Source organism: Fundulus heteroclitus, unplaced genomic scaffold (assembly GCF_011125445.2).
Source record: "Fundulus heteroclitus isolate FHET01 unplaced genomic scaffold, MU-UCD_Fhet_4.1 scaffold_40, whole genome shotgun sequence".
NCBI lineage: Eukaryota > Metazoa > Chordata > Actinopteri > Cyprinodontiformes > Fundulidae > Fundulus > Fundulus heteroclitus.
In genome coordinates this window covers 1,974,360-2,001,740 of record NW_023396813.1, presented here as the reverse complement: position 1 = coordinate 2,001,740, position 27,381 = coordinate 1,974,360, and the positions used below count along the sequence as shown (strand labels likewise).

General features: G+C 42.2%; 1 protein-coding gene and 1 long non-coding RNA gene across 8 annotated transcripts in view; both read right to left on the bottom strand.

The window, feature by feature from the left end:
- rad17 (RAD17 checkpoint clamp loader component) overlaps positions 1–27,381 on the bottom strand; it is a 246,379-nt gene that overhangs the window by 44,555 nt on the left and 174,443 nt on the right. For 5 of the 7 annotated variants that reach the window (XM_036130940.1, XM_036130942.1, XM_036130944.1 and 2 more), the window contains 3 exons: positions 13,784–13,912; positions 13,201–13,321; positions 12,905–12,962 (listed from right to left, as the gene is read on the bottom strand). In XM_036130940.1, the coding sequence (XP_035986833.1) occupies positions 12,905–12,962; positions 13,201–13,321; positions 13,784–13,912 (308 nt within the window). The remainder of the gene's footprint in view (positions 1–12,904; positions 12,963–13,200; positions 13,322–13,783; positions 13,913–27,381) is intronic. The other 2 variants (XR_004929135.1, XM_036130946.1) reach the window with 1 other exon arrangement.
- On the bottom strand, positions 2,977–3,417 carry LOC118560172. Its single transcript, XR_004929138.1, has 3 exons — positions 3,303–3,417; positions 3,091–3,165; positions 2,977–2,999 (listed from the first exon to the last, which is right to left on the bottom strand). It is a non-coding gene; the product is annotated as an uncharacterized LOC118560172 (long non-coding RNA).

The following is a 27,381-nucleotide window of genomic DNA, read 5'->3' as shown; positions in this document are numbered from 1 at the left end:
TCTGTTCTGCTGCAGACATGGCCGGAAGGACAGCCTCTATTCCTCTCTCTCCCCTACTGAGGGCCCTTCTTCTCGGCAGGAGGTCAGCTGTGACCACCTCCTTACAGACAAAAGCCACAGCCCCTGTGCTTCAGTCTCTTCTCTTTAGCATTCTTCTGCAGACCTCTTTAGCAGCTGCACAGACCACCTCTCCAGGACAAGGGAGAAGGCCTGAACGATGGGGCCATATGGCCTCATCTGCTGGAACATCTGAAAGATTGCCTGGACCAGCCACGTTGATCCAGGGTCTGCTAGACCCGACTGCCTGCTTCAGCAGAGGACCTGACTGAATCCGGACAAACATGTCTGGGTAAATACAGAGCTAAGTTGCTGTCTTAACCCACAATCAGATGCAGAGCAAAGATCCTGCATGCGAAACAGCTCTGTGTAATTTTCCTCAGCCTGTACAGGAAAGCGAACCCCGATGCAGCTGAAGGCTGGAATGCTGAGGAAAACCCCTGCTCAAATTGGACTGCATCCTGGTCAAAGAACGTGGCCTCCAAGCCATCCAGACCACGCCGTTAGCCACATGCTGCTGCAAGGCTAACGCTGGCCCGCCAAGAAGCAAACCAACAACTTCCCTCCTTCAACGCTCCTCCCGTAAATGGCCAAAGCTGGACAGAACTGACACGAGACAGAGGTTTGGGCAGCGGACTGAGGGTGAAGAAAAGGTTTATTAGGAAATGTTTTGTAAGCCGTTTGTACACATGGTGCTTTAGAACAAAAGGCTAACAATATAGCATTGTTGGCATTTGGTACAATGTTAGCGCAGAGTGTTCGCTAGCCAACATGCTATTAGCCTTGCTAATATCCGGTTTCGGACATTTAAAAAGGCGTTCGTTTTAAAGCATAAAGTGTAACTGTTCTGCGCCGCCATCCTCCGATGGTGTTATGAGCCTTATTCCCGCATCAATATGGTATATTAATGCCGGTTTTCAAGACAATTTTGATAACTATAAATTTTAACCAGGTTAGTGACGATCGCTGTAGCGCCCCCTAGCGGGCGGAGGAAAAATTGCATAAACAAAGGCCAGCGATTCTGAATTAAATGATTTTACCGGACAAACCGGTCCTCAGAATATTATTTTAACAAATAATGTTTTGTTCAACTTGGGCTTCGCATTGTGAATGGACTGAAATACATGGCAGATGTTTTTTAACTCCATTCCATGTTTTTTTAACCAGATCTTCTTTGAACAAGGATTCACTGAATTATTCTGATTATGACCAACCACTTTTGTTTTGCCTTTTGTTTGTTTTTGCTTGTAAATAGTTCCTTAGCTTAGCTTCTTTTTAATCTTCATTTTGCTTAGTAGTTTAGTTAAGTTTCACTAGCCTAGTAGAGAGGATTTATTAATCAAAATATTGTGCTAATTCAGGTAAACAACATTACATAGTGATGTTCTCTGGATGTTCATTTTATTTCTGTTATTAAATTCTTGGACTTGAAAAGAAGTTGTCACTCCTTTTATTCTATGTGTGTGCAGGTTTTGCAGTTAAAAGATCGCTAGTGCTCGAATTCATCCCTTTCAACCGTTGTCTTGATATCAGCTGAAGAGTTGATCATCACCAGACAAGAAGGCAGATTGTCCTGCGTGGCCGCAATTTATACATTTTCCCTAGTAACGTTATCTCTCCGCTACGTTGTTAGGGCGGCGGCCATTTTGGGCCGCGTTGCATGATGGTAGTTGGTGGCCATTTTGACCACATTGCATCATGGGTAATGCGGTCCATCACGTCCCGAATTAATGCCGTTTTTGTCACGTCCCGTAATGGCATAACACATATTATAGAATTAGTTTTATGTTGGATATTATATCAGGTGATCATTTCAATCATAAGCAAATGAGAAGTTTAATAAAGTGCAAATAAATAAAAGTAGTGGCACTCAGTGCTCAAAATTTGGAATCCATGTCAGAGTTTTAACATTTATGACATTTAAACTATTACATTCCGTGACTTTGCACGTGGCCATTTGTCAAGTATAGCATCAAATGAAATAGACCGTGCCACACTGTTCTCAATAGAGATCACTGCTAACTGAGACAAGCGATCGTTGCTCATATTTTATGTTTTGATGAGCTTCAGCTTGCAAAATGATCTCTCTGCAGATGCAACTGTCAGAGGCATGGTTAAAAATACTCTAAGGGCTACTGTCAAATTTGGAAATACCAAATCAAGGTTCTCTTGAATGGGGAAATTTTACTTTTCTAGAGCCTTGTAACCCTCCAGTAGACGGCTTGCTGGGTATATTTCTAGAATAAAATCTATTGAAAGTTGACAGGTGATCAGGGCATATGTTGTCACTGATTCCTCCAGCTCAGCTTTTGTCATGTGCTCCATTTTAGTGATGAATTTAAATTTCTCAGACACAAGTTGAAATTTGGAAAACCTCTCAGACAACTCCTGCAGGAGTGTGTCAACGATAAGATTGAAAACCATGCACCTGAAGTGTCTTGTGGGTTTCTTTTCATGATGACTAGTGTATGAATTGTCATCTGGGAACTTCCTTTGCTTTCTAAGTCGTTACTCTTTGAATTCAGATGAGGGATCCATTTTGACGGCTATCTTGCTTATTCCCCTCATATTAGAGCCATTGTCGTAACTTTACCCTCTACAGTACAATTAGCCAAATCCAACCCCACATTCTCCAGTACCCCTGTTAGTGTATGTGTGAGGCCATTTCCAGTTGTGTCCTTCACACCAGTGAAACCAACAAAAGACTCTGCAATAGTGACTTTTTTCTTCTCATCTGTATCAATATATCGAAAGATGACTGAGGCCTGCTCTTGCTTTGAAATATCAGGTGTGCAGTCCAGTTCCACTGCAAAGTCCATAGAGGCTTTGATCTGGGCAGATATTTTACCCAAAATACATTCTGATATTGAATCTAAAAATTCATTCTGAGTGCACCACGTCAGTCTGTGATTGACTCACCATGTCTGCCTGCACTAATTTTCCTAAAAAAGAACACAATGAAATATGGTCATTAGAAATTCAAACCATCATGGTATATAGGTCTTTGTTTCCTCCTAATATAATTATTACTACCTGATGTCATTACTTGTCCCTTCTATCACTGATCTCATGTCTGTCTCCTTCACCCCTTGTCTGTGCCGTTCTCCACTAAGTCATATGGTCAAAAAGCATTATATATTAGTTGTAAAAATTACAGATTTTAATAGTTTCAAAACATAATGTTTAAACATTATTGCTTGGGATGAAGTAGCGGTTCCCTCACTTCCACCTAATATTAGACCAACCTCTTGCTTTCCCCTGTTTGTCCTGATTCTTCTTTTGTCATCTTCTCTTCTTTCTCTCCATCCTCACAGCTGAATTACATTAATTTTGTGTTAGGTACGGTTAAAAAATAAAGCATTTAAACCACAATAAAAAATGATTCTTTAAATTTAAATGATATCCTTGTTGGATAACAGTTACTGACTGGACACTGCATATGATCTGAATTATCAGATACTTCACAACACCAATGTAGTGATACTATATAAAACATTTAAACTCAAGTGTCCTCCTGCCAAAAAGGTTGGTACTATGGGTCACCAACCTTTTTGAGTCTAAGGGCTATAGTGACACTGGATTAATTTGCCTGATACACACATAAACTTGTAAAAATCATCTAAAATTAAAAAAATCAATGATACAAAATGTAGATAAGAGTGAATAAATGGCAGCCTAGTGTCAGGGTTCTCTGTTTGGCCGGTGCTCTAACTCTGCTCCACAGGTGGTTCTGGTTTGCTGGGGGGCGTGGCCTACACCTGCGGCTCGTTTGGAGCGCTGTTCACTGGCGTCTTAAGGAAGGCACAGACAGATGGAAGACGCCAGAGCCTTACCCAGTCGTGGTACGACGTGGCCTTCGACCTGATCCTGAAAACCTGAACCTGTAAGTCTTTCGTATCTTTTGAATCTAATCATTTTGGATCTCGTGCTTTTTCGTAGTTTGTGTTTTGGATTATTCACCCGCCTTGACGTCCTGCTCGATGAACCAGCGTTACAAGAATCCCCTTGGCTTGGCATAACACCTAGAGGGCTAAGTGTTGGACCATAGCTAGGCACTGCCATCCCGACAATTTAGCTTTCCTGTGTTAATATTTCATGACATTAAAAAGTCCTCCCTTAAGCAATGTTAATAAATACTATCATATCTGCAAACTTAAATGCTTCCATAAATTGTGGCCAGCGTAAATCAGCAGAAGAAAATGACATAAAGAATGTGGGAATTCCAAGAGTTCTCACCATGGCCATCAAGTCCTTCTGAACACCTTGCCAAAATACAGGTAATTGGTTTCAAAAACTTGTAGCCCATATCATAATTTAAGAGGTCTTTCAAAAGGTCTGGGTTGTTAGATGAAGATCATATAACAGCAGTGTTATGCTGTCCATGATATCCTTTTTTCAAAGCAATTGATACATTGGAAACCAATTGATTTACAAGTATTGTGCATAGAAAATATTTGCCGCTAGATGGCAGCAAAGCACCATCTTTACAAAATGTTTATATCAAATAAATAATTAAAAATAATCACTAAAAATCAATGGTTTGCTCTAAAATTCTGAAAATATTCAGGGATGTCCAAGAGTGGTTTCTCTAAGCACTTTTTTTCTAAGCCATTGAGAAAAAAAGTTCTTATATTTTCAGAAAATATTAAACTTTATAGACTTGTACGTGTAATTTTTAATGTCTTGTAAATAGGTCAAAAGAGCCTGGATTTTTACCAAACTGAAATCCATGCATAGTCTGCATGTGCTTAACAAATAGAGGCCATTTTTATTGGCATTGACCAATATGGGTGGAAAATACATAGATTTCTTAATTTTACAAACTTTAAAAAAATCAGAGTGTGCAACTTTCAAAAACCTCAATACATGCAGTGAGAGAATTGTTACACCCTATTCAAGGAATACATCCTAAAAATCTGAGCTCTTTACACCACAAAATAGATTTTTGGTAATTATTTGAAGTTTTCAAGTTTTTTTTCACACGTTTGGAAATAGGCCCCGCCCACTTGTTTCAGATGAATACAATTATTGGACCTCGTGTTCCCTCGCCCGGACGCGGGTCACCGGGGCCCCACTCTGGAGCCAGGCCTGGAGGTGGGGCACGTTGGCGAGCGTCTGGTGGCCGGGCTTTTGCCCATGGAGCCCGGCCGGGCTCAGCCCGAAGAGGCGACATGGGTCCCCCTTCCGATGGGCTCACCACCTGTCGGAGGGGCCAAAGGGGTCGGGTGCAATGTGTAACGGGTAGCAGTGGAGGGCGGGGACCTTGGCGTTCCGATCCTCGGCTGCAGAAGCTGGCTCTTGGGACGTGGAATGTCACCTCTCTGGTGGGGAAGGAGCCTGAGCTTGTGCGCGAGGTTGAGAGGTTCCGACTAGAGAACTCACCTCGACGCACCGCTCTGGCTCCGGAACCAGTCTCCTTGAGAGGGGCTGGACATTCTTCCACTCTGGAGTTGCCCATGGTGAGAGGCCCCGAGCTGGGGTTGGCATACTTGTTGCCCCCCATCTCGGTGCCTGCACGTTGGGGTTTTCCCCGGTGAACGAGAGGGTGGCCTCCCTCCGCATTCGTGTGGGGGGACGGGTTCTGACTGTTGTTTGCGCTTATGCGCCAAACAGCAGTTCAGATTACCCACCCTTTTTGGAGTCCTTGGAAGGGGTACTGGAGAGTGCCCCTCCTGGGGACTCCCTCGTTTTGCTGGGGGACTTCAACGCTCACGTGGGCAATGACAGTGGGACCTGGAGGGGCGTGGTTGGGAGGAATGGCCCACCTGATCTGAACTTGAGTGGTGTTTTGTTGTTGGACTTCTGTGCTCGTCATGGATTGTCCATCACAAACACCATGTTCAAGCATAAGGGTGTCCATATGTGCTCTTGGCACCAGGACACCCTAGGTCGCAGTTCAATGATCGACTTTGTTGTCGTTTCATCTGACCTGCGGCCGCATGTCTTGGACACTCGGGTGAAGAGAGGGGCGGAGCTCTCCACCGACCACTACCTGGTGGTGAGTTGGCTCCGATGGCGGGGGAGGAAGCCGGTCCGACCGGGCAGGCCCAAACGCACTGTGAGGGTTTGCTGGGAACGTCTGGCGGAGTCCCCTGTGAGGCGGAGCTTTAACTCCCACCTCCGGGAGAACTTTAAACACGTCCCGAGGGAGGCGGGGGACATTGAGTCTGAATGGACCATGTTCCACGCCTCTATTGCTGAGGCGGCTAGTCGGAGCTGTGGCCGCAAGGTTGTCGGTGCATGTCGTGGCGGCAACCCTCGAACCCGCTGGTGGACACCAGCGGTGAGGGAAGCCGTCAAGCTGAAGAAGGAGTCCTATCGGGCTTTTTTGGCCTGTGGGACTCCGGAAGCAGCTGATGTGTACCGGCAGTCGAAGCGGCAGGCGGCTCGGCTGGTCGCCGAGGCAAAAACTCGGGCGTGGGAAGAGTTCGGAGAGGCCATGGAGAAAGACTTCCGTACGGCTTCGAAGCGATTCTGGTCCACCATCCGGCGTCTCAGGAGGGGGAAGCAGTGCAGTACCAACACTGTTTACAGTGGGGGTGGTGTGCTGCTGACCTCGACTCGGGACGTCGTGCGTCGGTGGGCGGAATACTTCGAAGACCTCCTTAATCCCACCAACACGTCTTCCATTGAGGAAGCAGAGCCTGAGGACTCTGGGTCGGGTTCTCCCATCTCTGGTGCTGAGGTTGCCGAGGTTGTTAAAAAGCTCCTCGGTGGCAAGGCTCCGGGGGTGGATGAGATTCGCCCTGAGTACCTTAAGGCTCTGGATGTTGTGGGGCTGTGTTGGTTAACGCGGCTCTGCAACATTGCGTGGACATCGGGGGCAGTTCCCCTGGATTGGCAGACTGGGGTGGTGGTCCCCCTATTTAAAAAGGGGGACCGGAGGGTGTGTTCCAACTACAGAGGAATCACACTCTTAAGCCTCCCTGGTAAGGTCTATTCAGGGGTTCTGGAAAGGAGGGTCCGTCGGATAGTCGAATCTCGGATTCAGGAAGAGCAGTGTGGTTTTCGTCCTGGCCGTGGAACACTGGACCAGCTCTATACCCTCAGCAGGATTCTTGAGGGGGCATGGGAGTTTGCCCAACCAGTCTACATGTGCTTTGTGGATCTGGAGAAGGCATTCGACCGTGTCCCCCGGGGGATCCTGTGGGGGGTACTCCGGGAGTATGGAGTACCGGACCCTTTAATAAGGGCTGTCAGGTCTCTGTACGACCGGTGTCAGAGTCTGGTCCGCATTGCCGGCAGTAAGTCGGACTCGTTTCCGGTGAGAGTTGGACTCCGCCAAGGCTGCCCTTTGTCACCGATTCTGTTCATAACTTTTATGGACAGAATTTCTAGGCGCAGCCAAGGTGTTGAGGGGATCCGCTTTGGTGGCCTTAGGATTGCATCTCTGCTATTCGCGGATGACGTGGTCCTATTGGCTTCATCGGGGCGTGATCTACAGCTCTCACTGGAACGGTTCGCAGCCGAGTGCGAAGCGGCCGGGATGAAAATCAGTGCCTCCAAATCCGAGACCATGGTCTTGAACCGGAAAAGGGTAGAGTGCCTTCTCCGGGTTGGGGAGGATGCCCTGCCCCTAGTGGAGGAGTTCAAGTATCTTGGGGTCTTGTTCACGAATGAGGGGAAGATGGAGCGGGAGATCGACAGGCGGATTGGTGCAGCGTCTGCTGTGAAGCGGGCGCTGTACCGATCCGTTGTGGTGAAGAGAGAGCTGAGCCAAAAGGCGAAGCTCTCGATTTACCGGTCGATCTACGTTCCTACCCTCATCTATGGTCACGAGCTTTGGGTCGTGACCGAAAGAACGAGATCCCGGATACAAGCGGCTGAAATGAGTTTTCTCCGTAGTGTGTCTGGGCTCTCCCTTAGAGATAGGGTGAGGAGCTCAGTCATCCGGGGAGGACTCAGAGTAGAGCCGCTGCTCCTCCACGTCGAGAGGAGCCAGTTGAGGTGGCTCGGGCATCTGGTCAGGATGCCTCCTGGACGCCTCCCTGGAGAGGTGTTCCGGGCACGTCCCACCGGGAGGAGGCCCAGGGGAAGACCCAGGACACGCTGGAGGGACTATGTCTCCCGGCTGGCCTGGGAACGCCTTGGGGTTCCTCCTGAGGAGCTGGCCCAAGTGGCTGGGGAGAGGGACGTCTGGGCCTCCCTACTGAAGCTGCTACCCCCGCGACCCGACCCCGGATAAGCGGAAGACAACGGACGGACGGAACGGACGGAGGGGCACTTGTTTCAATCATTACCATATTTAATACTTTAGTTCAGGGCTATGACTGGAAGGGGATGAAGAAGGTTTTGTAAAAATCCGATCAGCCATTCTTGCGAAAAATCTTATTTGGAGTATGGGTTATGAAGGACATGTTAAAATCTGTTATGGTTTTAGAATAATCAGCAATTACATTTAGAGCTAGCTAGCTAATTTTTTATTATCAAAATTCAAAAATCCGCCACGATAGCTTATTTGTCCATGACACGCTTCTATATAAAGTTTTGCGTGGATTGCACAAAAAATGCAGGAGTTTAACAAGAAAGGTTCAACCTTTGTAGCCATGTAGCATGAAAACTAGTTAGTAAAAGAGGGTGTGCAAATTCCCTTGATGATGCAGAATCATCTAATAAATAAAGTGATATGAAGTTTTTGAGTGTGGGACCAGTAGTTTGGTCGTTACAGGCCGAAACGCATTGTCCTTCGTTATAGCGCCCCCTAGTTGTTGAGGGGTCTGAATTTCTGGGTCTGAGTAGCGGTGCACATTCTGTACTTAGATACCTGATTCAATCGATTCATTACAAATCCACATGGGCTGCACAACGCGTTTCAGATGAGAACTTTGGAAGAATAAATAATAAAAAACAGAGCAAAAACAATAGGGTTGTGCAGGCAAACGGCATAGCCGGGTTCCAAGCCCGTTCGCCTGCGCTGCGGGCTTGGAACCCTAATAATGGATGTGTGTTTCTCAAAGCTTGTTATCCGTTTTCACAAGGAGCTTTTAGCAGGCTAGATTAGCGCTAGCCTGAGTAGCAGACAAAGTGAAAGTAAAGGAGATCCTTTGTGAATATTCTCTGCTTCATTCAAAAATTACCCGATGAGCCTGGGGTGCGGGCCCTGAACCTGGGAATATGGGATGTGTGTGGTGAGTGCGAGTGTGTGTACTGCGTCCTTTTTTTAGGGGGGTAAGAGTGTTTGCATGTGGGAGCACTAGGGTGGGAACATGTGAATGTGACTGTGTACCCGGTTTTCTATTGTCTTTTTGTCATGTTGGGTTTGGGCTGGGATGCCCCCTCTCCTGGGACATCTCAGGTCTCCACTAAGTGTGGAACCCATCCCCCCATCCTACTCCCTTCTGCCTTAATCCATTGGTGGTCCTCACTCCTGGAGGCTTCTTCGCAGGGCCTGGGCCCCCTGACTCGAACGGGGGCAGCCCTGGGCCTTGGGTCCAGGGCTGCCCCAAGACAGCCAGCTGCTGGCAGAGCCCATGGGCTTGTCACTAGAACTCCCAGGGGCTTCGACACTGTGGCTGTTGGGGGATTTCCTGACACAAGTGCTTTTCCACCTTCTCCCGTCCTAACCTCCTCTAGTTTAAGGTCCGAACTGCTGGCGCGGAGGGCAATAATTTCCACATCCCAGGGCTGGTCGGCGGCCATGGTAGACAAGAACCTGTGGCAGACATTCTGCCACTGAGTTGGACCAACATGACAGATGTCTGTTGTAAATTCAGAAATAGCCACCAGATGCTGCTGCTGATGCGCCGACCAAGGCTCAGCCACTTTGACATGGCAAATGGTATGTGGTCCACATAAGCAGTGAATGACCAACCTTCCAGCCAAAAACGGAAATGCTGAGTAGACAAAAACAGTGCCAGCAACTTGCGGTCAAAATGCTGTACTTTCACTTACTATCCCTCAATTTATGGCTGAAAAACGCCAATGGCTACCCATGCATCGACCACACGTTGGTCCAAAACAGTTAACTCTAAAACTAAGCATCAGTTGTCAGGCCGATTTGGGCATCTGGTTCCGGATGAGCAAGGAGAGCCGTATTAGCCAACACAGACTTAGCTCCGTCAAAGGCAACAATGCGGTCAGTCAAAATGCAGTCCAAACAACTGCATCTGCGGCCTTGCTTCAATTCAGGGCCTCATACTACGGTTGCATGAGATGGGCCGCATGGGGAATGAACCTTATGAAGGTTCACCATATCCAAAAACTCCTGTAATGCCCTGACCACCACAGTATGTGGGAACTCTGCCACTGCCTTGCACCACATGCTGAAATGCGACGACCTAAAGAAAACGCTCACCGGCAAACTCAGGCCATGGGCATCCAAATGCCGAAAAACATCCCTGTGGTGTGACTGGTGCTCCATAGCAGATGAGCTGGCCACCATAAGCCCCATTTACATTTAGCCTGTTAAACAGATCCATGTAGAATTTGGATTGAGATTGGATCAGTTAACCGTGCCGAGCTTGGTTCTTACGACCATTTACACATGACACTAGCACGGTTCCCCGCCTCCTATTCACATGGATTGAAGGAGGGAATCAAGCAAATAAAAATGGCGGCGCCTGTAACATTCAGGAAGTTATGTCTCGCTATAATTGTGATATTTCGTTATTTGCGGATAGTCAGGCGAAGAAGGCAACCTTTGGTAAATTTACTTGACAGAGTCGGCTTTTGGAAAGTGGATAAGACAAACAATAGTCTAAATCAGGGCTTACAGACGCAGGAAACAATGACAGACATTGAGGTTCATCACACTGCTAAGCAGAATCATCACTGGAAATCATGTGGCACGGTAGGGAAGCTAATATTTTTATGAATATCTGAACTTTTATGATTACGGAGGCTTATGAACTGTTGCTTTTGTCAGTTGTTCACGTTTTATTTAATATTTTTAGGTTTTATTTAAGTCTCCCTTATTTTTGTTGTGCTTACAGAACTGTTTAGTCAGCTGACTGTAAGGAGATGACGTGGTCTGCTCATGCGTTCTTTTTTATCAGAGAACAGAGCCACTGATAAACTGGGCTAAATCTAGTACTAGTTCAATATTCAACTAGTACTAGATTTAGCCTGGTTCGGTTGTGTCTGGCACGGTGCATTTCAGTTGCGTTCCATTTACACTCAATAGTTATCTCAGTTACTGAGCTCGGACCGTTCTCGGCACGGTTAAAAAGGGTAGTGTAAATGGGGCAATAATGTCATCCAGATAGACAAACAAAAAGGCGAGACCCCGCAACAGTGAGTCCATGAGCCTCTGAAAAGTTTGTGCCGCCCCAAAGAGTCCGGACAACATGTGGAAGAACTGAAAAAGCCCCAACGGGGTGATCACCGCTGTTTTACGCACATGACATGCCTGCACGGGAACCTGATGGTACCCACGCACCAGGACTACCTTGAAGAAAATTGAGGCTTTTGACAACCAAGCTGAGAAATCCTGAATGTGCAGAATGGGGTAATGATCCGGCGTTGTCATGTTCATATGGTGAAAATTGCCACACGGGCGCCATGACCCCTTTGCTTTAGGCACCATGTGGAGTGGTGAGGACAAAGGGGTGTTAGAATGCCTCATTATTCCCAACCCCTCAATAAAACCAAACCCCTCCATAACAATCTCAAACTTTACTGCATCAAGATGGCGCATGCGGGGAAAAGCTGGCGGTCCATTAATCGGGATGAAATGCTCGACACCTGGTTTAGTTACAATTGAGGAAAACACCCGTTAAAGACGGGAATTTGGCCAACAACCTTTCAAAAACACCATCTGACACCATAATTTGCATGCATCCCGGTCCCGTGCCCTCCAAAACACAAGGGAAAGTAGCAAAAGTCACAGCATCAATCAGTCTGTGGTTAGCAACATAACAAATCTGCACCGATAATAGGAACAGCCACAGAGGCAACGATGAAGCCCAACTCAAACTCATGTACGTAAAAACAAATAGTTGTCCCTCTAGTGCCAAAAGTTCCATTAGGAGAACCATTAGCAGCAGTTAACAGCGTGCCACACCCCTGACCTGATAAGTCTGGGCCAAGACGGGAAATCAAACTCTTCTGGGAGCCAGAGTCAACCATAAACTGATGCCCTCAAAGAGAGTCTGTAACATTACAGCTCACCCCGTTTGCCAGTGCCCACAGCTGCTAATGAGAACTGGGCTCCGCATTTCCCAACACACCAAACATACATGCAGGGATACAGCAATTCGCCTTGTTTCCGAACCTCCGGTGGTAGAAACACAGGGAGCTCCCACGACGAGCCCTTGTGCCTACTGCTGACACCCCTGCAGACTCCTCCATTGCCATCTGTTGGGGTTCCACCGACGTACACTGCACTGGTAACCAACAGGACCCGATCAGCTTCCTCCGCCAAACCTTGATAATCACCAGCAGCCAACTGAGGAGAATTTGCCAAAGCCGCCCGGACTTGGGAAGGGAGCCGACACGTGTTCATGATGCCCTGAGACATCATGAACACACCCCTGAAACCCTAAAGCCTGGTGGGTGAGAGGCACCTCATCAACATGTACACCACACTCTCTTCTTTTCCTCTTCTCTTTTGTTTCCTTTCATCTTTTCTCCCTTTTAGCATTTTGTCTCATCTTTCTCTTCTATTGTTTCTCTTCTATCTTCTGGCTTCTGTGTTCATTGAACATGAAATAGTCCCAGAATAAAATATAATAAAGCTTTTTGTATATATAATCAAGCGGAGCATTGTGGCAAAAGCAGTAAAAGTAAAATCTGTTGGGCTCTCTTTGGCATTAAGACAACAATTCTTAATGCAACACTGGCAGACAAGACATACCATCAGACTAAAACTGCAAACTTACATTACAGAGGAATCAAAAATGTACCATACCTGCAAGACCATCTCCTCAATGACATCTGACCCACATCCTGGATAATAGCTGTCTGTGCTGAGACAAAAAGTAGTATGTTACTCGAATAACCATTATTTAGCACTAATCCTATAACAAAATACTTCACCACTGTTGTAAGTGCCTTTGTAAAAAGCTACAGATGTGAAAGATAAATGAGGCAAAATTGCTTTTAACATTTCAATGAGACTGTTTTATATTTTTTTGCTTAGTAAGTATCAAACATATTTCTTATTGATACTGTATTTGTAAGGAGTTGAAATGCATTGTGTGTTACCTTGACTGATTGTAGGGTTACAAAGTTTGGAAAAGAAAGGCAGCAGTTGAGTTTGTAGACCAACTGGTGTAAGACCGAAGCTCCTGAACACAGATTGGACAGCCAGACTGTTTTTCTGGTGCTGTAAAAAGAAATATTAATTCACATTTACAGATGGCAATCCTGGTGATCAAATGTTTTCAGTGGCATAAATTCAGAGAAATTCCTACATTTAAATACGTAAGATAAAATGTACCTACATGTGCACTTAACTTGATTTAACCTATGTTGTTTTAACCCTTAAATCAACACGTTTAAAAATTATTTTGGAACAACGTGTTAAGTTAGTCCAAAGATAAGAGTTCAGGAACCCACAGTGGGTGCCATCTCCAAAATAAAAAAATAAATCTTTGTATGAAATTGAAATTTTGGTCAATGATCAATTTATTTAAGATATTATCTTTGATATTATTTTCTTGTTTAAGAAACAGTTGTCTCAGGTATTTTGTATGCCAGAACCACAGCACTATCCGTCAAATACTTGAAATATGAAACTATATTGCGCACAAGTACTGCCAAGAGCACAGCTATAATACCATCATACCTTTTTGTTGACTAGACACCAACTGGGTTTGTGCAGCGGTTTGAAGCCAACAGAGAGATGACATGAGTTTGAGTGAATCAACCCCCTAGTTGCCACTGAAGATCCATAATCCCCTATTATGTTTTGAATCTAAACATAAAGAGGACACAAAGTAGCTTTAGAATATTGAGCCTTAATCTTCATACAATCCACACAGATCACACGGTAGGTAGAAACGAATGACAATGTAAAGAACAACAATAATCAAAAGCTCCAAGTGCAATACACAGTTTATATTGTAAATTGTATTTATTTCTAACATATAGCCTTTAGAACAGTAATACCACTCATTTTGTTCCCCATATGGTGCATGATTTTTTTCAAATATACTTTAAACTCAAAGATGACAAATACAGTTTATTTCCTCATGCTTTGTGAATTTTTGTTGTATAATTAACATTTTCCCCATTTTAGAATTTCCAATTGTATGGATACTAAACCAAAAAAAATACCAAAACATAACGAGGGCAATTATGGGTGAAAGAATTTAAAAGCATAATTTAAAAACCTTTAGGTAAAACACATTAATTGAAGACCAGGTTTATAGTTATGTGGGCTTAACTGTCAGATTAACAATTTGATCAAGTTCAAACACATACAACAACAGTCAAAGGTTTAGAACAGGGATCACCAACCTTTTTATAACTAAGAGCTACTTCATTGGTACTGTGTCATACAAAGGGCTACCTGTACTGAACTCTGAACCATAAGAGTCCACGCTCACCTTAATTTTACATAAACATGTTTTTAATGATTTATCATTTTTAAATATTTGTAAATACAAGTATGATTAAAAAGGAAGAGCAACTGAATAAAATAACACTTAAGATGCAGCTCACTGGAAGATTGAAGCCTGTGAACAGGCTTGAGGGCACCACATATGGTCCCGCGGGCCCCATGTTGGTGACCCCTGGTTTAGACTAACCATCTCATTCCATGGGTTGTCTTTATTTTTATTACTACCTCTGGGAACTCCTTTAAGATTGGAAAACCATTTTAGGTGACTAACCTCTTGAAGCTCATCCATAAAAGGCCAAGAGTGACCAAAACAGTAATCAAAACAAAGTGGGGGTACTTAGAAAAGGCTAAAATACAAAAGATGTTTTGAGTTATTCCACAATGCTGTGATAATTCTTTTTTTGGAACTTTATTAAGGTTCCAAGCCCGCAGTGCAAGCGAACGGCTATGCCGTTCGTCTACTCTGTGAGCAGACAACCCTATTGTTTGTCGTCTGTTTTTAAATGATTTATTATTAGGGTTCCAAGCCCGCAGCGTAGGTGAACGGCTATGCCGTTCGTCTGCACTGTGTGCAGAGAACCCTATTGTTTTTCGTCTGTTTTTAAATTATTAGGGTTCCAAGCCCACATCGCAGGCGGACGGCTATGCTTTCGTCTGCACTGTGTGCAGAGAAACCTATTGTTTTTCGTGTGTTTCTTAATTATTCTCGCAAGATTCTTCTCACACCAAACATGCATGCAAGCGAACGGCTATGCCGTTCGTCTGCACTGTTTGCAGAGAACCCTATTGTTTTTCGTGTGTTTCTTCATTATTCTCGCAATATTCTTCTCCACTAAAACGCGTTGTGCGGCCCATGCGTACTTGTAATGAACCTATTGAATCAGGTATCCAAGTACAGAATGTGCACCGCTACTCAAACTCAGAAATTCAGACCCCTCAACAACTAGGGGGGTGCTATAACAAAAGACAATGTGTTTCGGCGTGTAACCACCAAACTACTGGTCCCACACTCAAAAACTTCACATCACTTTGTTTATTGGATGATTCTACAAAATAAAGGGAATTGGCACACCTTTCGTTTCCAAGCTACTTTTGGCGCTACATGGCTACAAAGGTTAAACCTTTCTTGTTAAGCTCCTCCTAAATTTTTGTGCAATCCGCGCAAAACTGCATATAACCGTGTAATGGACAAATAAAAATAGTTAAAGTGGTAGATTTTTTTAATTTTGACTTTTTCGAAAAGTAATGCTAAAATAAATTGCTGATTATTCTAAAACCATAACAGATCCCCAAAACAATGGCCTCTATTTGTAAAGCACATGCAGACTAAACTTAGATTTCAGTTTGGTAAAAATCCAGGTGATTTTAACTTATTTAAAAGACATTGAAATTTATATGTGCAAGACTATAATGTTTAATATTTTTTTCTCTGAAACACTTTTTTCAATGGGCATCTAAAAAAATCACAGTCAGATAAAGCACTCTTGGACATCCCTGAATATTTTCAGAATTTTAAAACAAACCGTTGATTTTTAAATCATTTTCTTGCTTTAATTTGACATAAAACCTTTTGTAGAGATTAATCTTTTCAGAAAATGAGGCAATGGCTCCATCTTGTGGCTGTTTTTTGCAACTACAACTCTGACGATTCCCTCATTGAGAGGATTTAACTGAAACAAAGAAGCAACATGTGGGATGTTTTGTAGCACAGTAAATATTACTTATCAACAATAAGTAATCTGTGGTTATGTAGGACATTTTTCACACAACATCCATCCATCCATCCATTTTCTGACCCTCTTAATCCCTCATGGGGTTGCTATCTCCAGCATTCACTAGGTGAGAGGTGGGGACACAACATACATTGTGTTTATATTCTGAAGATTTCAGAGGATTTTCCAATTAAGTAAATTAAAGTATGGCCCCTACTAAAAGACTTACAACTTAAATATACTTTACAAAAATAATTTGGAGAATATATATATATATATATATATATATATATATATATATATATATATATATATATATACACACACACATATGTGTGTGTGTGTGTCTGTGTGTATATGTGTATTCATATGCACTTTTACTGTTGCTGTTTAGAGTTCAACAGTCTGATGGCAACGGGGATAAAGCTGTTGCAGAACCTGGTGAACCTGCAGCAGATGCTGCGGAACCTTTTCCCAGTGGGCAGCAGGGAGAACAATCCACAGTGGGAGTGTGAGGGGGTCTCTGATAATGTTATGGGCTCGGGACATGCAGCGCTGGGATGAAATGTCGTTAATGGAGGGGGGAGGAGCCCTGATGATCCCTGCTGCTGTCCTCACCACTCTCCTCACGTTCCACCGGTCGGAGGCACTGCAGCCTCCACACCACACAGAGGGACAGCTGGTCAAAATGCTCTCTATGGTGCTTCTGTAGAAGGTCATGAGAATGGGCAGGGACAGGTGGCCTCTCCTCATCCTCCGCAGGAAGTACAAGCGCTTCTGTGCCCTCTTCACCAGTGACGTGGTGTTCACAGACCAGCTGAGGTTGTCTGTGATGTGCACCTTGAGGAATTTGGTTCTGTTGACCACCTCCACAGCTGAGCTGTTGATGAGAAGTGGAGCGTGGCAAGGCCGGTTCTTCCTGAAGTTGAACATGATCTCCGTCTTCTCAGGATCAGGCTGTTATCTCTGCACCAGCCCACCAGCTGCTCCACCTCCTCTTTGTAGTCCCGGTTGTTGTCGTCTCTGATCAGGCCCACCACCGTCGTGTCGTCTGCAAACTTCACGATGTGATTGGTGGTGAACCTGGGGGCACAGTCGTGTGTCAGAGTGAACAGCAGGGGGCTCAGGACGCAGCCCTGAGGGGAGCCTGTGCTGAGGGTGATGATCATAGGTGTTCTGCCCGACCCTGACCGACTGAGGTCAGGAGGTGAGAAAGTCTAGCAGCCAGTTGCGAAGGTGTGTGCTGAAGCGCAGATGTTCCAGTTTTCCTACCAGATGCAGTGGGATGATGGATTTGAATGCTGAACTGGAGTCCAGGAGCATGCTCACGGGGGCGGGGCATGGGTGGGCTTGGAACCCGTTAATAACTGCTTGCAGTTCTAGTTTTTTATTTGTTTTTACAATTAACAACAAACATTCCTTGGTGGCACATTTGGTTACAGACATAAAAAGGACTGGAAAAGTCATGAAATACAGATGCCTCTACTCATTTAAGACTAACTGGAAAAATTTGCATTTCCTGCGAAAATGCACTGTGAATGCAGTAAGCTGAATGATTGAGCAAAAGATGCAGAAGTTCTTTGAAGAAGAGAAAAAATAGCTGAAAAGCATTGAAGAAGTTGAAAAAGTTGAAGAATTTGAACATGAAAGAACAATAGCTGAATGATTAGAAGAAGAAAAAACTGAGGGAATGGCACCAAACATCTCCTAACTCCTACTAAACACTCAATCGTTTAACAAAGCAGAAGTAGAATTTGAAACTTGAATATACTGTAGCCAATGTGGCCTGCATTTCAAGGAGTATAAGGGGTTTCACCCCCTATTGAAAAGCATTGGATGTTTGACACCTCATAGCTTGGAGATGCTTTATACGACGTAGGCCAAATTTCTTGTGTAGCTTTCTCTTTAAAGGACTCTGTGAAGCAGACGTTTGTACGAGCTTCCTTGGGCTACTTCTGGTTAGCAACATGCTAACCGCTAACCGTTAGTCGCTAACATGGTTGTGTTTGGTATCACTGGGTGAGTATACTCTGTTAGTTTGGTCCAAATCCTGTACTGGGAAGTGCCTCAAAAAGGGGTGCCAATACTTAATGTCACCAAACGTGACCAAAGTTCATGGGTCACATTGGCCTTCTTTAGCAACTCAGCCTCCCCAAATCTGGGCCCAGAACTTAACATTTGACCAAAATGGTGTGTAGCGCCATTTCCCACAGGTGCGTGGTGCTGTATTGGCCAATTGGGTCGTCTCTGGGCCTCATGCCAGGTCCTGTTGGAGTCCAAGGCCCAATAGGAAAGCATGTGAAATCCAAAATGGGCCAGAAAAGTGACACATGGCTGATAGTCATTTGAAAATGTTAAAATGTTAAGAGGAAGTGACTGTGCGAATTTCAGAGTCCTACATTAATCACAGCCACTGCAGTGGGCGTCGAAAGTTGCCATTCTATCCCAATGGAGCCTCTCCTTCTGGCAAGCAGAGTTCCGTCGTCATGGAAACTCACTCACGCCTGCAGCTGACCCGTCTACTCAAGTGCAGACACTTTGCGTCAGACTCTGCCTCATTGAAATAGAATGGAGAACATTGCCTCGAACAACACTCGATTTCTCCGGAACCGTAAATGGTTCACCAAATTCACCAAATCTGTCAAGCAGAAGTTTGTACAAGCTTCCTAGAGCTACTTCCAATTAGCAACATGCTAACTGTTAGCCGCTAAGATGGTTGTGTTTGGTATCACTGGGTGATTGGACTCTGTCAGTTTGGTCCCAATCCTGTACTGGGATGTGCCTCAAATAGGGAGAAAATATGTGGTTTATAACGTTGCCATGGTAACTCAAAATGGCGGGTGGTCTAAAAAATACTTAATGGGATCAGCACACAAGTTTTGATATACAACTGTGGGGATTATAATATAAAACTCTAAGTCTCCCACACCGGGAATCGATCCCACAATCTCTTGCATTCAAAGCCTGCACTTTGTGTGTGAGCTATACTGTAGCACCATATATGAGCATGCATTTCTGGGAACTTAAGGGCTTTGGTCCCCCATTGAAAAGCATTGGATGTTTGACACCTCATATCTTGGAGATGCTTTATGCGATGTAGCCCAAATTTCTTGTGGAGCTTTCTGTCTAGAGGAGGTACAGCCTCTGTCAAGCAGAAGTTTGTACGAGCTTCCTAGAGCTACCTCCGGTTAGCAACATGCTAACCGTTAGCCGTCAACATGGTTGTGTTCAGTATCACTGGGTGATTGTACTCTGTCAGTTTGGTCCAAATCCTGTACTGGGAAGTGCCTCAAAAAGGGGTGCCAATACTTAATGTCACAAAAAATTAGACCAAAGTTCATGGGTCAGATCGGCCTCCTTTAGCAACTCAGCCTCACCACATCTGGGCCCAGAACTCAACATTTGACAAAAATGGTGTGTAGCGCCATTTCCCACAGGTGGGTGGTGCTGTACTGGCCAATTGGGTCGTGTCTGGGCATCATGCCAGGTCCTTTTGGAAGCAAAGGCCCAATAGGAAAGCATGTGAAATCCAAAATGGGGCAAAAAAGTGACACATGGCTGATAATCAGTTGAGAATTTTAAAATGTCAAGAGGAAGTGATTGTGCGAATTTCAGATTCCTACATTAATCACAGCCACTGCAGTGGGTGTCGAAAAGTTGCCATTCTATCCCAATGGAGCCTGTCCCTCTGGTCAGCAGAGTTCCGTTGTCATGGAAACTCGCTCACACCTGCAGCGGGCCATTCTACCAAAGTGCAGACACTTTGCTCAGAATATGTCACATTGGGTTATAATGGAGAACTTTGCCTTGCACAACGCTCCATATGTCCTGATCCGTAAATGGTAGAGACGTAATTTTGTGTTTATTTCGTAACGGATAGGCGAAGAAGACAAGCTATCAGTTTTTGCTGGAAATAATATAATAAAGGCGTAAAAATTTATGATACAAACAGGATTTTTATGGAAATGCAGAAATCCTCTAAAAAGGGTCCCGAACAAATCGCTGTAGCTGAGAAAGTATATGAGATAGCAAAATAATTCTTTCACTGTGAGTATCAGCAGGCTTTTGAGGACTATGTTGCTAATTTTTATGTTTGTACAAAAATCGGTGTATGCAAAGCGACGATGTAAAAAGTGTATAATTTGAGGGCATGGAGTTCTGATCCTGTTTCAGCTGCAATTTACCTCGTGAGCAGCACTTGGTTTCTCCGGAACGATAAAGGTTAGAGATGTAAATTTTTGTGCATTTATTTCGTAACGGATAGGGGAACCAGACAAGGTATCGGTTTTTGCTGGAAATATTTTAATTTAGGCACAAAAAATTCTGGAAAAAAGGTAATTTCGAGGAAAATGCGAAAATCCCAGAAACATTGTCCTGAACAAATCGCTCCAGCTGAAAAAGTATAAGAGATATCAACATAATTATTTCACCTTGAGTATGAGCAGGGTTTTGACGACTATGGTGCTCATTTTTATGTTTGTACAAAAATCGGTGTAGGCATGGCGACGATGTAAAAAAGTGCATCATTTGGGGGGAAGGAGGTCCAAAGCATTTTCAGGATTTTGCACATTCGCTACTCCCGATCATATTGTTCCTGCGGGCAAACCGTAACAGTTATCCACAAAATTCCTTTTTTGTGCCAGAAGGGTCTGGACTTGAATGTGTGAAAGTCTGATGCCTGTACATTAAACGGTTTACGAGTAGCGACGATTTGAAGACATATGTTGTTTGGAATTTTCAGGTGTCATTTTTCACAATCGCTCCATTGGAAATGAATGAGGAGGGTTTAGACTTGTTGGCGGTCTGAGGTGATTTGTGAAAAAACTATAAAAGGTTACACCAATGAGGGTTACATTTCGTGAATCCAGACAAAAATTCCTACGTTTTGATGTATAATTTATGAGGAAAGGTTGAAAATTGAGCGAGTGAGAAGAAGTTGTTCTGAGAAGAAGAATTTGTTGAATTTCTACAGTGTGCACTTTATAACTGCCTCCTTGACGACCATAGCAACGCATGTTATTTGCTGAATTTCTTGAAAAGCCAAAATTATTTTAAGGAGGTACTATATCAAAATGGTAAAAGATATGAAAAAGATGAAATATACCATAACAGCTGAAAGATGCCTACTGCATTCACAGTAATAATAATAATAATAATAATAATAATAATAAAAATAATAAAGGATAAAGAGAAACAGGATCTCAAGAACTGTGAATGCCTACTGCATTCACAGTAATAATCTGACAGGTATCAATCATATGCCCACAAAGAAAAAAAAAGAATGTAGTCAAAAATGGGGCATTTTACATAACTTTATAACCTAAATCAATCGCAAAGGTATTAAGTGATACAGGTCCTTTGAAGAATGGAGTATATTTTTAGCTGTCATTATTTCCATTATGTATACCATGTTTATGTCAGGATCCCCTGGCATTTAATTACTTATTGTTGTTTCCTACAGTCTGTTTATGTATTGTATTTTCAGGATAATTTATCCTTAGATCCTTTCTGTAAGTTAAGTGATAGAATTATTCTATCTTCAACATATTTTATGTTATTTACTATTTTCATTGCATTTATCATATATATTTACTCTGTACTACTAAGAAGTTTTAAGGTTTTAGATCTCTCTCTTATAGTTGCAGAAGGCCTGCAGAAAGCACAGAAATATGTTGTGACTATGATAAGTGTTTTTATGAACTCTATTCAGCCATCTGGAGTGCTGCACTGTGTGAACTGCTCGGTTTTATCTCGAAGGTCACAGTTATTTTGCTTATCCCTACCCCTTAGCTTGACAATGGAACCAGGGATTCCTTTTCCTAATAAATAGAGAGGAGGCGACGGATTTGCTTCAGATCGGATTTGGAGATCTGTATTAAGCATCTCCGTTAGTTTTTCTTGCAAGATTATTTGAAAACCAACTTCATTGTTGTCTCTCCTTCTTGTGTTGTTAATGAATGTTTTAGGTGTTTGAACCTGACATTAAGCTTTCTGTTGAGTATTTATGTTAGTAATTTGTTCTTGTCGCTATTAGATTCAGTTCCTGTCTTAGGTAGCTTCTGCCCATTATGATTTTGGTAGTTCTATTAGATTTTTAGTTTCTGCCTGCCCATCTTTAGAACAGTTATTATTATTATTATTAGAATAGTTATTCCTTCATGTCTATATCTATATCTATCTATCTATATATCTATATCTATATCTATATATATATATATATATATATATATATATATATTCATCTTGATTGTCTCAACTTTTCCTAACAGGGATGTGGAAGCAGGAAGAATCTTATCCTGTCACTTTTTAATTTAATAATTTGTTTGCTATAATTGGTGTGGCATTGGGTGTAATTATCACTCCTAGGTATCTAAATCCTTGTTTAGACCAGTGAAAAAAACATTGCTGTTAAGTTCTAGTGGACGCTCCTGAGATCATGATTGCCTCTGACTTACTTTTGATTATTTTGTACCCTGACACCAAGCAATATTTATGTAGACAGTACAAGAGTGCAGGTATGGAGACCAGGGGGCTGTCTATAAAGAGCATTATGGAATCAGCAAATAATGGCACTTTGTGTACTGAACTATTATTACATTCAAAGTTCAAAACCCTCCATTTGTTATTTACTGCATGAAAATTCTGAAGAAAGCTTGTAATGTGTCTGCAATAAGTAGACTTATTGGTCTATAAGTTTTGCGCTGAAGTGGGTGTTTCCCTTCTTCATGGATGATGGTAATAATTGTGTCGGAACATTATCCTGGACGTTGTTTTTCTGATAATACATAGTTATATATTTCATACAATTTGGGAATAAGATGGTTGGAAATTGTCCGGTAATGTTCTCCTGAAAAGCCATCAGCTCCAGTGATTTATGACTTTTTGATGTGGAAATTGCTTCCCTAATTTCATTTTCTGTAATGGGTGGTATTATCACGTTTGCCTCCTTTTCAGTTAATCTTTCATATTAACAGATTCCAGAAATTCTCATATTGGCTTTTTTTGGTCCACCTTCTTAGTTCTTAAATAACTGTTGGTAGTATGCAAATAACTTTTTTAGGTCTTGTTTTTATTTGGTTGGAGTCTGGATGTCTAATTCTTGTTACTGTGTGAGTTGACTGAGCTTTTTGTAGTTGAAAGGCATACGTGCTTTATCGCCGATTTTACTAAATTTTCTATGTGCATATCTGAAGGCTCCTGCTGCTTCTGTGCAGCGCCATCCATGGCCATGGGAAGTGGGGGTGCTGCAGCACCCCTTAGTGGCGAGAGGTAGATTTAAAAAAATATACTTACTATATATATATATATATATATATATATATATACTGGGTGCGATTTGCTGGGGGGATCCCCCCCTCTGGTTGTGATGTCCCCCCCTCTGGTCATTCATGTTTTATCCCTGGGGGGATACATTCCTCCCCCTTCTGATCTGAATAAATAATATCAGGGGTTTAATGTTCTCCGTCGCTGTGAGCGACTTTCGTCATTTGGAAAATGAGCGCAAGTTCCGTGTAGACTTTTTATTCAAGATTTTAAACAGAAGCTGTGCTTAACCAATGAAATATGGCAGAGCCAGGACATTAGCCAATCAGAAGGAGAGTAGGGCGGGTCTTTGCAAAGCGGAAATCTACCAGTTTGAGGTTTATCGGTGTTCAATCATTTTAGCTTTTGGAAGAACATCTCAAACTGACCACAGATGCATGAATAAAAGTAGTGGTGGTCAAAGGTTTTCTTTGGATTTATGAAAACCAGCAGGTCAGAAAATTCAGTGGATAGAACAGCTGACAACAACTTCCCTCAGTAAGTGTGTCTGTCGCTGTTATGTTTTATTTAAAACTGAAAGAGTAAAGCTCTTGCTCGCCTAATTTAGCATGACGTGTTTTTTTTTTTTAAAGAAGGAGGAGGGTCGGAATGTGAAACGATGTCCCGGTTTGACTGGGTCTGATTCGGAAATAGTAAAAAAGAAAATCATAAATATTATTCCACCTGCGCTTTTCTGTAACAAAGAAGGTCGTGGAGGGGCTGTTGACCATCTCCAGCAGTCAATGAGCGAGAGGTGGGGACACAGAGTATATAGGATTGATTTATATTGAATGTTACAGTAGAGTTAATGTACAGGTGTGAAGAAGATGATGTAATGATGCAAGCTGCTGTCTTTTGAATTAGCTGCAGTTTATGGAGGGTTTTGAAATTGTAAAGTGGAAAGGTGAGTGGACTGTGGACCAGTTTGGCAAAAGTGCGAAGGAAGAACTTGCTTGATGATGTAAATATAAAAGTTAACCAGATGATTTTATGGATGTGGAAAGTGAAGGAGATTATGGAGTGGGCTGTCCAGGATGGTGCCAAGGCTCTGAAGCTGAAAGGAGGGAGAGATACAGAAATTGTCAATGGAACTACCAGACTCGGTTAAAGTGGACTTTGCACAATAAGCAAATGAGGTTACTAAGGTGGAATGACGTCCACGGCTCGGGAATATATGGGCTGACTAGAAAATGTTTTCAGTCAAATTGATTATTTTTGCTTTAACCTCTGAATATTATGGATTTTTCAAAATTGATATTAATACATGTCTTGTGTCCTTCACACTTTGTTTTTAAAGAGTATCGTTACATTTTCTGCTCAAAGCGGTTAAAGTAAACTAATACCCACTCCTGAATCCCGACAGTAGATGGCGCAAGTTTAAAAACAAAAGTCTAACCTACTCGATCTAGCTAGCTACCCGAAAGAGCACCTGCTAGCTAACCATTATTAATAAAACTTTTATTCATCAATACAACTTTTGAAATGATCCCCCCCTCTGTTTTTTTACAAATCGCACACTATATATATATATATATATATATATATATATATATATATATATATATATATATATATAGGTAGATTTAAAAAAAGGAAATAGACAGGCTGAATACTACAGGGACTCAGCGTAGTTGGCAGTCATTAAATATAGTCAAACAATACATGAGTGATTTTGGTCTTTGTGATGCATGGCGTTCTCTTCATCCTAATAGTAAGGAATATACTCTTTTTTCAAATGTCCACCACTCTTATTCTCGTTTGGACTATTTCTTAATAAGCAGCTCGCTGCTGTCGGACGTTTCAGATGCTGTAATTCATCCTATTGCTATTAGTGATCATGCTCCTGTTACTTTAACCCTAACAAATAAAAAAATAACCCCACAAAACAAGAGCTGGAGATTTAATACATCGCTGCTTAAAGATGAAGAATTTAATACATTCTTCAAAGAAGAGTGGGCTTTATACTTAGAACACAATGATCTGCCAGGCACTTCAGCATCTATACTTTGGGAAGCAGGGAAAGCAGTGATGAGAGGTAAAATAATTTCATTCTCATCTCACAAAAAGAAGATAGAAAACAAGAAGATTCAGGAATTAGAAGAAAAACTCAAGTTACTAGAAACTTCCCTGGAAGAGGGAAAGTTGGGTAAAATCCGTAAAATAAAACTAGAATTAAACCATTATATTGAAAAGCAAAATAAATTTCTAATACAAAAACTTCGATTAGAAATTTTTTAACATGCAATAAGTCAAGAAGCTTCTTAGCTAATCAGTTAAAAAGAAATAAAAAGAAAACGACTATATTTGCAGTTACAGACTCAAATGGGAATCCATTACATGATCCGGAATGTATAAACAACACCTTCCGAGATTTCTACAAATCTTTATATACATCACAGATAAATCAATCAGACAATGACATCAAGCAATTTCTGGATAAAATTACACTTCCTAAACTATCAGATAACCAAAGAACGACACTGGACTCACCGCTGACAACAGTTGCAGTTCAGGAAGCTTTAACAAGCATGCCCAATAAAAAGGCTCCAGGCCCAGATGGATTCCCTACTGAGTTTTATAAGGAGTTCTGGAATATTCTGGCACCAACGTTTCACAGAATGTTGCAAGAAATTCAGGAAAATGGCAGATTTCCAGCTAATATGAACTCTGCCACCATCAGTCTTCTGCTTAAGCCAGGTAAAAATCCTATGTTTCCCACCAGCTATCGTCCCATATCCTTAATCAAGATAGATATTAAAATACTCTGTAAAGCTCTTGCAAAAAGATTAGTCAAAGTCACTCCTTTCATAATCCACCCAGACCAAACTGGTTTTATCAGAGGAAGACAGTCATCCACAAAAACACGCAAATTACTTAATTTAATAGATTATTCCTACAGTACAAATAATAAAACTATTATAATGTCTTTAGATCCAGAAAAAGCATTTGATAGAGTAAATTGGAATTTTTTATTCGCTACTCTGCATAAATTTGGTTTTGGCAATTTTTTTATAAATTAGTTAAACATTTTATACAGCTCTCCTACAGCGTGTGTCAGGACGAATAACCAAACATCTTCCAGCTTTTGTCTCCAGAGGGGCACTAGGCAAGGATGCCCGCTTTTCCCCTCACTTTTTGCCATTTTTATTGAACCTCTAGCAGCAACAATTAGACAAACTAAGGTTATTAAAGGTATAAAATGCATGAATATAGAGCATAAGATTAGTCTTTATGCTGATGATGTATTACTCTATCTTCAGCACTCAAACTCTTCCCTTTCTCAAGTAATTAGATTACTAGAATCCTTCTCAAAGGTTTCAGATTACTCTATAAACTGGTCTAAATTATGGAACTGCCAATTAATTGCTCTTTCCAAAACCCCCTAGATTTACATTTGCGATCAGGAAATATTACATATTTGGGTATCACTGTGTTGTCTAAACTTGCGGATTTAGTAAAATCTAATCACATCCCACTTTTAAAAAGGATAGAAGATGACCTGGATAGATGGAAATCGCTTCCAATTTCACTCATGGGTTATGGAGGACCAAGTCTTCCATAATTAAAAATAAATACAGAAATAAATAAATGCTCAATAAATAAATATGCATACAATTATGTGCCACCAAAAATATAATAAACAAATAAATGTAGGTAGAAAATAAATTATACAGTGAGACAAAATGTATATATCTCCTTTAATTAGCCACTTTATTTATTAATTACTTATTTTTTTAAGTATTTATTTATGTGCATGTTATAATATTTTTGTCTGTTTTATTCTTTCTTTGTATTTTTTTGCCCTAT